Source organism: Pseudonaja textilis, chromosome 2 (assembly GCF_049901715.1).
Source record: "Pseudonaja textilis isolate UNSWEBS1 chromosome 2, rPseTex1.2, whole genome shotgun sequence".
Classification (NCBI taxonomy): domain Eukaryota; kingdom Metazoa; phylum Chordata; class Lepidosauria; order Squamata; family Elapidae; genus Pseudonaja; species Pseudonaja textilis.
The window spans coordinates 190,041,955-190,058,536 of record NC_141991.1 but is presented as its reverse complement, the minus strand read 5'-3'; the positions used below and the strand labels follow the sequence as shown (position 1 = coordinate 190,058,536).

Sequence of the window (16,582 nt, the reverse complement as noted above, 5' to 3'; positions counted from 1 at the left end):
TGGGGTGCCACAAGGTTCCATCTTAGGCCCAGTACTCTTCAATATCTTCATTAACGACTTAGATGAGGGAACAGAAAGGGAACTTACCAAATTTGCAGATGATACTAAGCTGGCAAGAATAGCTAACACCCAAGAAGATAGGCTCAAAATCCAGATGGATCTTGACAGACTAGAACACTCAGCCGTTTCTAACAAAATGAAATTCAATGTAGAGAAAAGTAAAGTCAAGAAAAAACAAAATTACACATATAGACTGGGTGAAACCAGGCTCAATCGAAGTAACTGTGAAAGGGATCTTAGAGTCTATCTTAGCTAAATATGAGCCAGCAGTGTGCAGCAACGGTCAAAAAAGCTAATGCAATCCTAAATTGTATTAACAGAGGGATACAATCAAGATCAAGGGAGGTACTAATACCACTCTATAAAGCCTTAGTAAGACCACACCTAGAGTACTGCATCCAGTTTTGTTGACCACATTATAAAAAAGATGTTGAGACTCTAGAAAAAGTACAGAGAAGAGCAACCAGGAAGATTAGGGGACTGGAGACTAAAACATATGAAGAACGGTTACAGGAACTGGGCTTGGCCAGTAAAGAGTAAAGAGAAGGACCAGGGGAGACATGATAGCGGTCTTCCAATATTTGAGGGGCTGCCGCAGAGAGGAAGGGGTCAAGCTATTTTCTAAAGTGCCTGTAGGCCAGACAAGGAATAATGGATGGAAACTGAACAAGGAGAGATTTAACCTGGAAATAAGGAGAAACTTTCTGACAGTGAGAACAATCAACCAATGGAACAGCTTGCCCTTGGAAGTTGTGGGAGCGCCATCACTTGAGACTTTGAAGAAGAGATTGGACTGCCATTTGTCAGAAATGGTGTAGGGTCTCCCGCTTGGGCAGGGGGTTGGCCTAGATGACCTACAAGGTCCCTTCCAGCTCTCATTATCTGTTATATGTTATGCATAGCTGTCAATATCTGTACTCTGGAGTGTGTGTGTGTGTGTGTGTGTGTGTGTGTGTGTGTGTGTGGTGTGTGTGTGTGTATGTGTTAAACTGCTTCTCCATATCAGTTGCGCTTAGCAAATACATCTGATATTGGCAAGGTTATGATAAACCTTTGGTATCATAGAGCTGGAGGAGGTCATTTAGGCCAGGGGTCACCAACCTTTTGGACCTCAGGGACCACTAAATTCATAATTTTAAATCCCACAGACCACTAATATGATCTACCTCATGGCCAGCTGGGTGGGCATGGCAGGTCATGTGACTGGGTGGGCATGGCCAACTTGATGTCACTCACATTGAGGCCTCTACTCGCCCCTCCCCTTCCAGCCATTCCTCATCTGCCCGCCCGGGCTCCTTTGATCCCCCAAAGGAAGCAGTTGTTGGAGCTAAGCAGCCACCATGAGAAAGAGTTGGCAAAACAATTGGCTCAGTTCAAACTGGATCTGACAGAGAAAGAGGCTCAGCAGAAGCACCTCACTGAGGACTATGAGCATAGGCTTTCCAAGCAGAGGGAAGACCTGCAGGAGTGCAAGGCCAGGTACCGGCACCTGGAGGTTCAGAGGGGTGAGATGGTCAGCCTGTTCCAGGCCATGATGCAGTCCCACTGGAACAAGGCCCTCTGGCTCTTCGCCACCAGCGGTACTTCCCTCTGGCCTTTGCCCAAAGCCTCACACCAGGAGCTGAAGCAGACCCCAAATCGGAAGTTCTGTCCCCTACCAATCCACACAAAAAGACCCCGAAGGGGGAGACTCTCTGCAGCAATACAAATGTTCATTGCACCTATCTGGCCCAGGGGCCATAGTTTGAGGACCCCTGATTTAGTGCAATATAAAAAATGCAAATAATTTTTCTGCGGACTACCACAATTTTCTCACGGACCACTAGTTGGTGACCGCTGATTTAGCCCATAGGATCAATTGTTGCCCAAAGCATTCCTCAAATCAAGTGGAGGAGCGTTGGCCATCTCCTCTGGAATTTGGTTCCACATCAAGAAAGTGCCTTTGTTGTTAAGAATCTGCATTAACTTAAGGCCACTTTTGTACGACCTGTACTTTGATGACAGAAAACATCAGCGTGTTGGCTTCATTATGCATGTCACTCCTTCCAGTAATTATAAAATGCTATCTTTCTCAAACTTTTCAAGTTCTTTGCAACACAATTTCACTAGTTTGACTGTCATCCATCCATGGCAGTATAAGACTGGGACACTCAGGCCTTCCCCCACCCTCGATCATGAAAGCTCAATGGGAGACTTTGGGCCAGTCATTCTCTCTCCACTCTCAACAAAATAAAGGAAGATCCCCATACAAGCAAATCACCTTGAACTCCTTTAGAAAATGAAAGAGTCATTGTTTAGATTATTCATCTAAACAATGACTCTAATAGTAATGCCATTGTTGGGGGCCAATTTTTTTGTCTTCTTCAGACCTGGATTTAGGTTGCAGGTTATCTTGCACAAGATCAGTTAGAATCAGTTTCACTTGAGAAGGACACAGTTATTTGTAGTTCATGCCACAAGTTGCATTCTTTAGTGCAACATCACAATGCACTAGAAAAGAGACTGCAGTGCCAATGTTTTTAATCAGACCGACAGACATAGACATGCTGTTGATCAAGGAAAAATCAATTGCTGACCATCCTTTGAATAAGCCTGTATCCTATTTACAGCATCTATTTTTTCTTATAATTTCTAATTATAAAAACTGGAGTGAATATTTCACACTACTGAAAATGCTCTTAGATGCATCCATCAGGAAGAGACATTACCTGCAAACACAAAATTCATTAGCTTTTCTATAATCTCCTTGGATATGGTATGCGCTCATTGTACTAGTTGCAGCTATTCATGATATGTAGAGTTCATTCTACATTTCTACTAAAGGCTCAATTGAATTCCCAGAAGGAAAAGCAAAATGCTATAATGATTCACTAGGATACTGGCAATATCAGCGTAACCACATGCTGACACAATTTCTGGAAATCATCTGTACAGGAATCTATAGCCATGTTTATCATTAAGGACTTGCCAAGATTTCCTGAAGTAAGAACATGGGTTTTGGCATATATCATTGAATTTCTAATATGTTCGAGGCATTTTGAAGGACAAGCTATATCTTAAGAGAGGAAAATAATGCCATTTTATGGGCAAAGGGAAGGTTAAGAAAGCGGATTAGAGGCAGTCAAGCAGGATAAATTAAACAAATCCATGACTAACTGGGTGTAACAGCAAAGGATCTCATTCTGTTGCTGAATGGCTCCCTAGGGCTGAATCTATTACTTCTCTGAGCTTTTTATCACCTTGGAATTTTTATGGTTTTGATGAATTCTCATTTTTGTAAAAAAAAAAAAATTTTTTTCATTAAGTCTATTTTTTTCTTTAATTAAAGACATAAATAACTTAAATTCTGACTTTCATTATTCCTTTCATTATTATACAAGGAAATATTTCAAAGAATGTATCACAAAGTAAATGTCACTTTTTAAGATGTAAGTATACTGTAACTTATTAATATTTCACATTATAATGTCAATATATTTCGCGGTCTTTTGATCACTAACACGAATACTTTTTTCTTTTTGTTCAGCAAATATATTCTGAATGCCAGCTGAAAGATTAAAAGAATGCAAAAGCAAAACAAGAATGAAGCCACAGTATCATAAATAATTGAAGTTAAGCTGAGTCTTCTATCCCATCCCATCCCATTTCATTTTTTGGTAGATTGAGAGGCTACAGAATAGTAAAAAACTAACATGAGCCTCTAAGGAAAACAATATGCAATATACAGAGCAGAACCACATGTCTAAAGCAATAATAAATAACTATTTAGACATAAGGGATGCATTGTTTTACAGTCGTAGAATAGAATTGGAAGCGGATGTTGAAGAAGTTTGTCACGGATTTCTTTTGAAATGAAATGGTATGATGGAATCTGATGTGGCAAAAACAATTGCCTAATTCATGGAGTCTGCCAATGTCTGTTCAAATATTGACTCAAAAATTATATATATATCTTTAGGAAAGATGAGTACAACAATTATAGATAGGGGGGAAAGAACTAGAAGGTATGTATTTGAGGAAATAGTGTACAAGGTATTATTTATATATATATATTTACACACAGAGAGACATATACATATAGTAGGAAAAGTTATAAATGGACAATGGCAGATTTTAGGGGGGAAGGTTAATTGCAAAATGATGCTACAGTTTGCCAGTTGCAACATACTATTGCATGCAGCCTATAAACTATTCTGCTAGAATGTAAGTTTTCTATTCATCATTATCAGTGTGCAAATGAAAACTGTTTTCTGTTGATGGCTGTGTTATTACAGGTGCTTTTCATATGACATTGAGAACTGCACATTATTCACTTGGCGGAGAAGTCTATGAAGGTTACCTTTTTTCTGGCCTGCAAATCTTTAGAAGAATGGGCCTTTACATGTTTTCTTAGAGAACTTGGATCTGTATATCGTTTGGTACAGCCAGGAATCTGACAAGCATAAGGTTTCTAAAAAATGAAAAGAAATAACAAGTCACAAGTTAAGGTTGTACATTCTGAAATGGCAATACTGCAAATATCATTCATACAACCAGAAAAAGAAAGACCATGAAGATTCTGACACAGAAAAAGATAGCTGGCATGAAAGAGAATGAACATTTTAAATTTTATGTTATATTTCTAATGTTATATTCCTTCTCATTCCATATCTTATGTATGTATGGTTTAAACAAGATAAGAAATTGGCAGCCTACCTTAGATACCAATTAAGCTGCAGTAATGTTATAAATGTTCATGCTCAAGTATAATTATGAGTCCACATGCTGATATACCAGCTCAATTAAAAACTTTTAGCCACATGTTCCTTCACTGTGCAAAAGTCACAGCTCTAACATTACACATGCCGATTAATCTCTTGGAATGAGTCTCCAAAAATAGATTGTATAGCTATATGTGTAGCTAAATTTTGCACCAACTGAAAAATGTTCCAAATTCCAAAGGTTTTGTTCCTGAAGATTTACAAAAGGCCTACAGAATACGGGACAATTGGAAGTGCTCAACTTTTGAGACATGGTTTCTTAGTAGAATCATCATGCTTTCATGTTGGGGAAATGGATGAGAAAATTTTTTGAGCCAGCCTATTAAGTAGTATTTATAAATAAACAAAGTTCAGTATGGTTGAGTAAGGATAAACCTACAGTGCCATGTGCCAGTGGAATAAATATGCCATCAGTGAAAAAAGGCAGAGGCAGAAAGGACTTATTTTACATTCAGCAGGGTCTTTAGTTCTGGTCAAAAAGCAGTTATCAGAATGGTTGCCTCATTGGCAACCGCCAACAGTGCGACTGAAATTTGACCTGTTTTATGGGAGTCATGTGCAATGCTTATAAAAGCTAGGTGGAGTTTCAATTGCATCATGGCATTCATCATTTTAGTTTTTATAATTATATCCTGTGGACATGCATTTTACATATTGATCAAATAAATTCTCTCCCATCTCTGCTTGTACTTACAATTATGCATCCCTCATATAAAACTTTAGTTTAGTCAGAAAATAGATTTCTTTAGAAGTTCAGGTAAAGAAGTTGTAGTAAAGTCCCAGACATAGAGATACAGAGGAAACCTGCTTCAGAAAGAGAGAATGAAGGGGAAAGGTTAGTCTGGGATATGGCAGAAGAAAAAGAAAAAGAAGCACAAATGCTACATGCTAATAAAGCTTAAATATATTAAAAGCTGTGGAACAATTTTTCAGAAAGTATACAAAACTTTTTTTTAAAATATCCATGCACTAATTAAAACACGATGGCTATAAATAATCCCTGGGAGAAAAAATGAAAAAGTCAACATTTCTTTATTTTTTATTTGTTTTTTAAGAACATACTCCATTTTAGGGTTTAATTTCTAAGAGTTGTTTCTATCATCCCAATTATCTTAATAGGTAACGTTCTCTGTATCCTTGGTTTACAATGTTGTTTAGGGTTTCCCCCCCCCCTGTGTATCAGACACTTCCTGCTGATTTTTAGGTCTGATGCACATACTCAGAAAACATACATGCCTCATAACATAATTTATAGAATATATGTTCTTCCTTCAATCTTTTTTTTTTACTGAAATTTTTGCAGTATTACTTTCGCAAAGATATATTTTATAGCTTTTGCAAAAAGCAGCACTAGCAAAATCACAGCAAGCTCTAATTCAAATACCCAATGTTATGGTTCCCAAATGAAAATTTCAATACTAATGCAAATGTGCTCCCTGCTGTATATCTAATAGACATATAGCATGAAGCAACTTACTCAGGTAAGTCTTGGCATGAAATATATACCTCAAAAATAAGATTTAACCAAAAGGGGGGCCATGTTATGATTCGGTGTATCCGAAATAATTTTGAGGATTTCAAAATCTAACATACATCTCTCTCTCTCTCTCAATGTTTCCCTGTATACTCTTGTATTATAGAAATTTCCAAATATTTTGAGTATACATGAGCTGTATGAAATTATTCTAAGTACTGCTTTGTAAAGTCCTTAAAACAATCCTCCAATCTTTCTGCATGGAGTGTTGATGTGTTGTAACCTAATAAAGGTTCTCTACAGTTGCTCTCGGGGTCTCCTGACATCATTTGAGCTAGTTTAGTCTAGCATTTAAGGTGCCAGCTTAGAAAGTGGGAGACTATGAGTTCAAGTCCCGGCTTAGCCATGAAAGGCAGCTGGATGCATGGGGCCAGTTACTCTCTCTCAATCCAACTAACTTCATGGAGTTGTTGTGGAAAAAATAGAGAAAGAAGTGCTGGATATATTCAGCACCTTGGGTTGTTTGTAATAAATAAAGATAGGATTCAAACAAACAAATAAATAAATATGTATGCTTAAAGGGAAGACCATGTTCAGGACTATTTCCATTTTGCTTCAGAAATAATCTCAACAAAAATGTCTTTTTTAGGTTCACATTTTAGGTGTCACATTTAGGTTCAAATGCCATTAGGAGTATCTTTATGACAGCATCAAGCTATCTACAGGACACAGTGATCAATGTTTCAAAGGTTGGGTTCAGAAGGGTACTTCAGTTGTTTCATGAACTATATGCCTGCAATTGTCCATTTATATTTTCCATATAGGACTGGTTTCTGGGGCATACCTGGTAATATAAGCATGAGCTCATGTTATCTGGGAATGCTTTGTTATATAGAATGACCTGAAAGAAGTGAGTTGAATAATCTTCCCTATTATTTAAATTCTGTTGGCATTTCAATATTTTTATTTTTGAATCAGCCTCTGATTCTTTGCGACTAAACTTCTTTATTGTCCATTCTCTTTTGTAAGGCCTATTTTTAATGTCCAAATTAAACCTTGCTATAATTTATATTTACAAAGTGGTTTAAATTACTCCCAGGTTGTTATTTTTGTTTTTATTGTTCATGTATACGCTATCCGTTTTTAGTGTTACTCTTTTGGAAAGAGAGAAATTGATTTTTAAAAAATAGAAATATAAAATATTAGTACACCTCATTCATTTTATTTGAGTCTGTGCAAGTCTGACAGAAAGAAAGATCCTGAATTATATTAAGTTTTTATAATTCATATTTACCAGAAAAATATTGGAATACCAGTTTGAGTCCTAAGCTTTCAAGTACTTCTATTATTATGTAGCGTTTAGTATTATCTTTCCCCTAAGCATGAGGGCATACTTTATCTTCCGTATCAGGATCCATGGTCTTCACTCTCATTTTTGTACCACTTCTGGCATGATAAGTATGAGAGGAAGCACTATATCATATTTATGTATTTAATGGTTATACAGTATATTGTAGCCTTTTTAAAAAATTCAGATCTATTCCTCGTTTTCTGCATATCTCTTTAGACAATCAAATAACGCCCTATGCAGGGCTTTGAAGCAGCCATGAATTTTTAGGAGTGAGTATCTGGATGCCCTAATGCAGTCTTTTTCACCTGGGGCTCCATGTATCCAAGACTTCTGTGAGAAATTGTGAGGGATTCTGCAAGCGGTCGTGGTGGAACAAAGCTTTTTTATGTTTAATGTATATGAGTGGTAAATACAATGTTTTTATGCAAGGATTTCCTATGACCTGAAAATTATTTCAAGAGTTCCTTAAGGGGGGTGGGGGAGAGGATGAGAAAGGCTACTGTAACATGATATATGGAAAGCTTTGTTTGTAGGCTGATGGGTTTGTGAAAGGGAAATGGTTGAGAGGACTGGACACCATTGCCCTATATCACAACAAAGCTAATCTTAAAGTATAAAAACGCTGTATACATGAAGCACCCTGAGCCTCTTAGATTTACAAAAGGAAAGGCTTATGACAATGATCTCTATTCTTATAATAAGAACTGAATTTCAAAACAACCTGAATAGCATGTGCAAACACCCTTCTATAGGAGGTTCCATTATAAGCTCCCATTTTATGTGCACTTAATGAACAATATGTCTGCAAGACATCAGTCAGGATAGCAAAATATTATCTAAAATCACATTCTTCCCTTACAGTGTCCAGGTGCGTCCTCTGATGCTTGGCTCGGTCGCTGGAATTACTGAATGCTTTATGACAGCCTTGATGCTGGCAAAGGTAAGGTTTTTCTCCAGTGTGGCTCCTTAAATGAATCTTCAGATTTTCTAGTCTAGAAAAGGCCTTCTTGCAGCCATCAAACTGGGAAACAAAATAAAATTTCTAAGATTGAAGGAAGAGAATTTTCTTCTCTTTGCACACAAGTTACCTACAGTATGTATTCATGTTAACTGTTTAAAAGTTGTTTTTAGCCATTGCAGATGTTCAATTAATGTATGTCATAAAGAGAAGCCCAGCCATGTCTACTGTCCTGGCTTCTGTACATTAATGTGTTCATTAATATTTCTGAAAAAAGCATATATAAATACTTCAAATGTGCATGATCACTCCTAATTTCTCTACCTACAACGTAAGGCTTATAGTATTGGGTTTTCAGATAAATTCTTAGAATCAGTTTCAGATGTGGTCAAACAATACAGAAAGTCATTAACAATACAATTATATATCTTTTTTCTGAAGTAAGTCCCATTAAGTAATTAGGATTTACTCTTAGATAATTCAACCAATTTATATATCTGTGCATATATAACTATTACATACTGCAGCATAGGATACAATTGTGATCCTAAAAATGAGGCAAAATAGAAATCTAATATAGCCTGATTTTTTTGTATGAGTAAGATTATGATTTAGCACCCATATATCTGCCTAAAAATTAGTTTTATCCATTGACAGAGCACTTAATACTACGTATTTCTTTCTTGTGTAGAACAAAACATTTCTCACTTTGTCCTTCCCTTCAATGCTGAATATTTTTTGGAGTAGGTTCTTTCCCACAAGCATCTGCTACTAAATCTATGACATGGGGTATTGGAGTATTTTCAGAAATATCATAACAGAGAAAAAGTTTAGAATAATGCTTTCTGAACATAACATGAATAGTTTCATTTGCTAAATTTGTTTAAACTAAACTTAAGCTTAGTTTGCTTATTCTTTATAGAGCTATAACTAGATGAAGAAACAAGAAACATGTTTTCTTCAGTCACATTTTCAAACTAAAACGTTAATAATGTGAGTTATTAGATATAGATTTGAAGATCAAGAAATAACTTTTTCTGCAATTCATCATTTTAATACATGGTCAACTTTTTGCTGTATTTAAGACTTTAGAGAGAAGTAAACCCAAGCCATCTAACTTTATGGAAGTACTGACATATAAAAACAACAACAACAATATAATAATAATAAATTTTTACACAGTACATCAAGAAATTGCAGCTTCCTGCAATAACACTAGCAGAACTGCAAAAAACTGTGCTATTCAGAACATTGTATATTTTAAGAAAATACTTGGTCGATATCTAGGATGCTGGCATCCCGTATCAACTATCAGTGCCAGTTAATAATATTTGTGATACATTTTTAAATGTTCAATTAACTGAGTTGCATGTTTAATGCAATGGTGGGATTCAAATTTTACTACCGGTTCTGTGGGTGTGGCTATGTGGTCATGTGACCGGGGGGGGTCAAAAGACAGAAACTCACTTTCTGGAGCAGAGGGGTAAACTAAATCAGTGGTCGCCAACTGGTGGGTTGCGAGAAAATTTTGGTGGGCTGCAGAGAAATCTCACCCCCAGAGCACCCCCACAAAGCAATTAATCCAGGCTGTGCAGGAACACAAGGCTGCACTGCCCCCATGGCCCGCGGGAACTCTCCCCGCCCACTCACTCCTTACCCAATAAACTTGCCTGCTAAAATTGGTATTTTTCCTTTTTCCAACCATCATCTGTTCTCTGTGCCGGGAGATTTAGATTAGCTAGGAAGCAGGAAATGGTTGGATTTCTTGCTTTCTAGCTCGTCTTTTGATCTTTGGCTCAGCACAGCCGAACCTCCCTTAGGACTGAAGGTTTGCTTGCAACCAAATTCAGTGCAGACTCATGGCAAGCAAATTTGAGAGACTGAGCTAGCCGATGGCAGATAGATAGATCACTGAATGATTCTGTGATTCTGTGAGTAACTCAATCTGCCTGCTTTGCCTGATTTTGGGTAAAAGTTGCTCTTTTTTAAGAAAAAAATCAATATTTATATAAATATTTATAATATTTACATACAAGCCATGCCCGGCCAGTCACATGACCACCAAGCCACACCCACAAATTAGGCCATGCCCACAAAACTGGTGTGGTCCCTGGGATCTAAAATTATGAGTTTGGTGGTACCTAAGGTCCAAAAGATTGGCGACCCCTGGACTAGATGACCTCCAGGTACGTTCCAGCCCTGGACTGCTGTGCTGTTTCAAAGCATCCTCTGAAGCTGCGTCTAGTGCAGGATCTTCAAATTTGACAGCTTTAAGATTTGTGGACTTCACCTCCCAGAATTCCTCCTCTAGTCATGTTAGCTTAGGAATTCTGAGAGTTGAAGTCCACAAGTCTTAAACTTTCCAAGTTTGAAGGCCCTTGGTCTAGTGGCAAAGTTTGTGGTCCTTCCTTCCTTTCCTTTTTCCCTCCCTCTATTTCTTTCTTTTTCTTTTTCTTTCTCCCCTCCCTCCCTCCCTTTTTTTCTTTTTTCTTTCTCATTCTTTCTCCCCTCCCTTTTTCACTTTTTTCTTTTGCAGCACCCCACGTGCCCCAGTTTTGGCCTAGTGGGCCTCAGGGAAGCCTCCTGGGAGCAAAAACTGGGTGCGGGGGGGCATGTTAGCACCCCCATGCCGTTTTTTGCCTAGTGGGCCTCAGGGAAGCCTCCTGGGAGCAAAAACGGAGCACAGGGGGCATGCAGCACCCTCTGCACTGCATTTTTGGCCTAGTGGACCTCAGGGAAGCATTGGAAAAAAATGCATTTTGAAGCAATGGGGGGGGGAGAATCAACTGTGCTGCACGATTTAGATTAGCTAGAAAGCAAGAAATTCGACAATTTCCTGCTTTCTAGCTAATCTAAATCATGTGGCACAGCTGATGGTTGCCCAGCTAATAGTCGGAAATACCAGTTTGACCGAACCATTAGCATTTTTTACTACTGGTTTGGCTGAACCAGTAGCAATTTTTCTACTACTGGTTCAGCTGAACCAAGCCAAATCAGTAGAATACCATCACTGGTTTAATGAATAAAATATAATAATAATAATAATAATAACAACAACAACAAAAACAATAACAACAACAACCCGTATCAACCATCAGTGCCAGTCAATGATAGTTGTGATACATTTTTAAATGTTCAGTTGACTGAGTTTCATGTGTAATAATAAATAATATTCATTGTCATCAAAATGTTTTCCTAATTATTATATTGTATTTGGTATTGAATTTTCAAATTGAAGCTATAATCTAATTCATAAAGGCAATTGTTGGACTACTACATTTATTGTTCTTGTCAGTAAGAGTCAAATGCTGTGAAAAATATATTTAAATGTAGAACTGTGAGTTATGTTAATTTAATCTGAAAAATCTTGCACATATAAAGGAGCTATGCAACCAACTATATGTTCATAATAAAATCAATGTAATTTTTGTTTTGTTTTTCTGTTGGAATGCTGCAAGCTTTCAGAAACCTCCCATTTCAATTAATGTCATATAGTACTTCATTTAGAAAAAAACCAATCTGTTTTCTAAATGCCTTGTCCTAACTGAGAGGAAATATAATTTATTTGTATTGTGCACAATGTTTTACTCTGAGTCATTCCTTTCTTACCAAATGCTGCTGCAGAGGATTCCATTTGTAGTAGTTGACCCCATAAGTAACAAATATAATGCTGCTCATGTAATAATTTAACTTGTGCATTTAAAACTTTATCTACTGCTTCATCAAAATAATCAAAATACTGTTTAAATTTATCTATTATATTCATCTAATAGCAATATCATAATTTTGAGCTACTCATGTTTTTAAAGAGAAATCCTGAAAATGAAGGGAGACATTTTAATGATAAAGCAAATCTACTGAGTCTTAAACATTCTGTGTACATTATATTTAAATACAAGATACTGGGCTCTGTTTTATTCAGAATGCAATTCCCTACCAGTCTAAAATTCATTCTCAGTAGAATGTCTTAAACATAAGTATTATCCTCAAAGTAATGGCTGGACAATCTCAATCATGATAGATAGGATTTGAATTAATTAAAGTTGAAATCGTTATGAATATTTACCAGGAAAAAGATACAGTTTAACTTCAGATAAGGACATTTTGTTAGGTTTTTATCTCTGCAATTGCACTCATGAGCTAATGTACCTGAGGGAAAAAACTTCCTTTCAGAACAATGATATTTACATCCCATTTTGCAAAATTTAAAGAGAATTGTCCAGATTATGCATTATTTGCACTAGATGAGCCTGCATAAATTATACATACATACAAAGACACACATATATTTCATGTTTCTAGATTGCCTCTCTCCCTCAAGGAGGGATTCTGGGTGATGTACAGAATAATCAACATATAAAACAGCATACATCCTGGCTTGTGAAAACAAGTATCAAATTAACCTGTTTTGGAACAGGGCCTCAGTGAAACTGCAAATAAAGCCTTTATTGATTAGCTGTTGTTTTTGTGAAGATATTATAGCAAATTTCTTGGAAATTAAAGCTGCTAATAATTTCAAATCCACGTGGAGCAATCAAAAGGAAAAGAGGAAATTAGCCTTATAGCAAACATTTTATTAGGAAAAACTAGCATTGTATTTTTTTTTCCTATTCTGCTACCTTGTTTTTGGTCTCATTTTTATTTAGAGTTAATATTATTGTCATAAGCTTCTAATGATATCCACTTGATGATAACATGCTACTCCAAAGGCTTATTACGTTCAACATTCAACATTCAACATTTCATGCAGATACTCAACCTAACACAGGAATAAATCTCACCGATCTCAAGGGGTTTGGAATAAGCTCTTTTGCATATCTGGTCTTAACTGTTGTTGAGTGTTTGTGAACTTGACAAACAGTATTAAGCCAGGATAGTCTATCAGTAACTGCTTCTTTGATCTCATGGTTGTGTTAAGCTGATGCTTGTGTCATCAGTGTAGCGATTACATCTAGCCTCCTTGTCTTCTTTTGATCTTGTTTTGATTGCCTTTGATTTTTCCAAGCATGTGGGAAATGGTTCTTGCTTTTTTATTATATGTTCAAAGTCCTAAAGCTTTAGCTTTAGCTTCATTGTCAGTGCTTCATTGATCAGTCTGGTTTTACTTCATCTAATATTATGTGTCCTACTTGCAGTCCAAAGTATTCTCAGCAATTTTCTCCACAATCACAATTCATAGGGCAGCCTGCCCTTTAAAAAAAAAGTCTTACTGATGAAACAGTTTTCACAACTCTGTAACATATAATAGTTCTATAAAGCCTTACAAAGTATGGGACCACTCTATTTAGGGAATCAGTTTCACCCTATGACAGGAGCCTGTCACATTTGATAAGGCAGGGAAGGTATGCTGTAGACCCCGTCAGTCAAAAACTGTCAACTGGCAGGGTCTAAGGAAGACAGCTTTTTCTGTAATCCCCTCTTCTGTTGCTTTCTAATATTATACTTATTTTTCAAACTATTCTTCTTTTTTGGGGTTGTTTTTTCAAATCTTAAACTTTTCGTTCTCTTTCCCCCCTTTCCTTTTTTCCCCCCACATAAAATTACTAGATCATTAAAGATGGCTTCTTCTTTGTCCCAATCTTCTTGTTCTGCAAGCGTTTCTTGTTATTTCTCATAGTTCCAGATCTCCATTTCTAAGAGTTGAAATACGAAGCCAAAAGAACCTCTCCCTTCTTCTGCATCTTCTTTGTACTTTTTAAGTTCCATTTTCAGTTCTTCTAAAAGTGGTGCCACTTTAAACACTTTTAAACAACCACCCGATTGATTTTAGTCATTTAAATGCAATAACCAAAAACCCAGAGATCACCAAGTAATCTAAATAATCCCAAGCTGTTTCTTCTTGCTTCTTTTTTCCACTTTCTCTTCCTGGGGTTCTACTATTTTGTTGCCAAGTTTCAGTTAAAATGTATCTTTTAGGAATCTTGTTGAGGTTTTAGTTCGAGGCAGTCTCCTCCATTTTTCCAGATCCTGCCCTTTTATTCTTTTTCTCTTCTTTCCTGCTTTTAAAAGCTTTTAAATATCCAGAAATCTTTATTATCCCATTGACATTATATTTTCAGCTTAAATGCCTGTTGATGTCAAAGTGGATTTATTTTTCAATTTCTTGCTTAAGTCTCTTAGCTGTCAGTATATGGAAGGGAAGAGAAAAATTAAACCCAAATCCTTTCCCTTCCCTTTCTCCTTTGCTGCTTCAAAATCTTCTTTGGGAACAATGTCATTTTTTAAAAATAAATTTTATTGGTTTTTAAAAACAAAACATAAAAACATCAGGCTATCTTCCATAGGTGTACATACAGTGTGCCGGTTGGTTTACAAATTGTTTTGTGCTTCCATTTCATAGTCTTCAATTACAATTACATTGCATATGATCTCATATTGTCAATCAAAAATTAAATACCTTAGTATCATTATTAATCAATCATTTGACTATATTTTTATTCATTCATGTTTTACAGGATAGTCATAATTTACTTAGTTTATGTTATAACAGTTCATATTATCATCCCAAATCTATCCTAAAATCATTTTGTAGATATAATAAGAAAAAAGTACATCTTTATATATTTATTATTTTCTAAAACTCTACGTATTTCATTACTGTATTTTATTGTCTAACCATTGATAGAAAAGATCCCAAATTTTATAAAATTGTTTATCCTCTTGTTCTCTAATTTCAAATGCCAATCTACTCATTTCAGCACATTCCAAAATTTTCTTAATGATTTCCTCCTGTGATGGTATTATCTCATTTTTCCAGTTTTTAGCAAATACGATCCTAGCCGCTGTTAATACATTTACAATCAAGTATTTCAAGTCTTTACTATATATTTCCGGTAAAATTCCCAATAAAAATATCTCTGGTTTCAAGTCTATATGGTTTTTGGTCATTTTTTTCCAACCACATGTGGATTTTAATCCAGTATTTTTTAGCATCCGCACAAGTTCACCACATATGGTAATATGAGCCAGGTGTCTGATGACATTTCCAACATTTTTCGGATTTATTCTTGAACATTCTTGCTATTCTTGTCGGGGGGAAATGCCACCTGTAAAACATCTTCTACAAATTTTCTTTATATACTGTTGACATTGTCATTTTATAATTTTGAGACCATAGTTTTTGCCATTTCTCTAAATCGATCCCATATCCAAAATTCTTCCCCCAAGCAATCACAGTTTCGTTAATTTGTTCTTCTTCTAGTTTAATTTCTAATAAATATCCATACAATTTTTTAATCACCTTTTCATCAGTACCTGTCAAAATCTTATCTAAGTCAGTCAGTTTATCATAGAAACCTTCTGTTTTAGAATCTTTATCATACCTTGAATGTATTTGCGCATATGAAAACCAATTCATCTTTATACCTTGTTCCTCTAGTTTTTGTATAGATTTAAGTTCACCCTTTTCATTCAATATTTCACCATATCTATATGTTTGTTCCTTTTTGTATATTATAGGATAAGAAAATGCTTCAATAGTCGATAACTAGACTGGAATTTTCAAATAACATTGTCTTTTAATCTTCTCCCAGTTTAACCACAGAGACTCCTGTGTATAATGTCTTCTAAAATACCCCTGTGTTTTAGTTCCTTTATACCATAAAAAGGCATGCCACCCCAACAACAGATCATGTCCTTCTAATGTCAACAATCTAGTATTTCTTAGTGTTATCCATTCCTTAACCCACATCAGATTTGTAGCTTGGTAGTACAACTCCCAATTAGGCAAACCAAATCCTCCTCTAATTCTAGCATCTTGCAAATGTTTTAACTTTATTCTCGCTTTCTTACCTTGCCATATATATTTCAACACAATTTTATTTAAATCTTCAAAGTAGTCTTTTCCAGGCCTAATTGGAATTGTTTGAAACAAATATAAATTCTGGGTAATATATTCATCTTGATTGTTGAAATTCTCCCTATTAGTGACAGTTGTAAATTTTCCCATTTCGCCAAATCTAATGATATCTGCTGTTTAA

The 16,582-nt window shown here is 36.0% G+C and overlaps 1 protein-coding gene across 3 annotated transcripts in view; it reads right to left on the bottom strand.

The window, feature by feature from the left end:
• GLIS3 (GLIS family zinc finger 3) overlaps positions 1-16,582 on the bottom strand; it is a 146,868-nt gene that overhangs the window by 34,580 nt on the left and 95,706 nt on the right. For 2 of the 3 annotated variants that reach the window (XM_026703749.2, XM_087926682.1), the window contains exons 6-7: positions 8,505-8,666; positions 4,400-4,510 (exon numbers count right to left, since the gene is read on the bottom strand). In XM_026703749.2, the coding sequence (XP_026559534.1) occupies positions 4,400-4,510; positions 8,505-8,666 (273 nt within the window). The remainder of the gene's footprint in view (positions 1-4,399; positions 4,511-8,504; positions 8,667-16,582) is intronic. The other variant, XM_087926683.1, reaches the window with a different exon arrangement.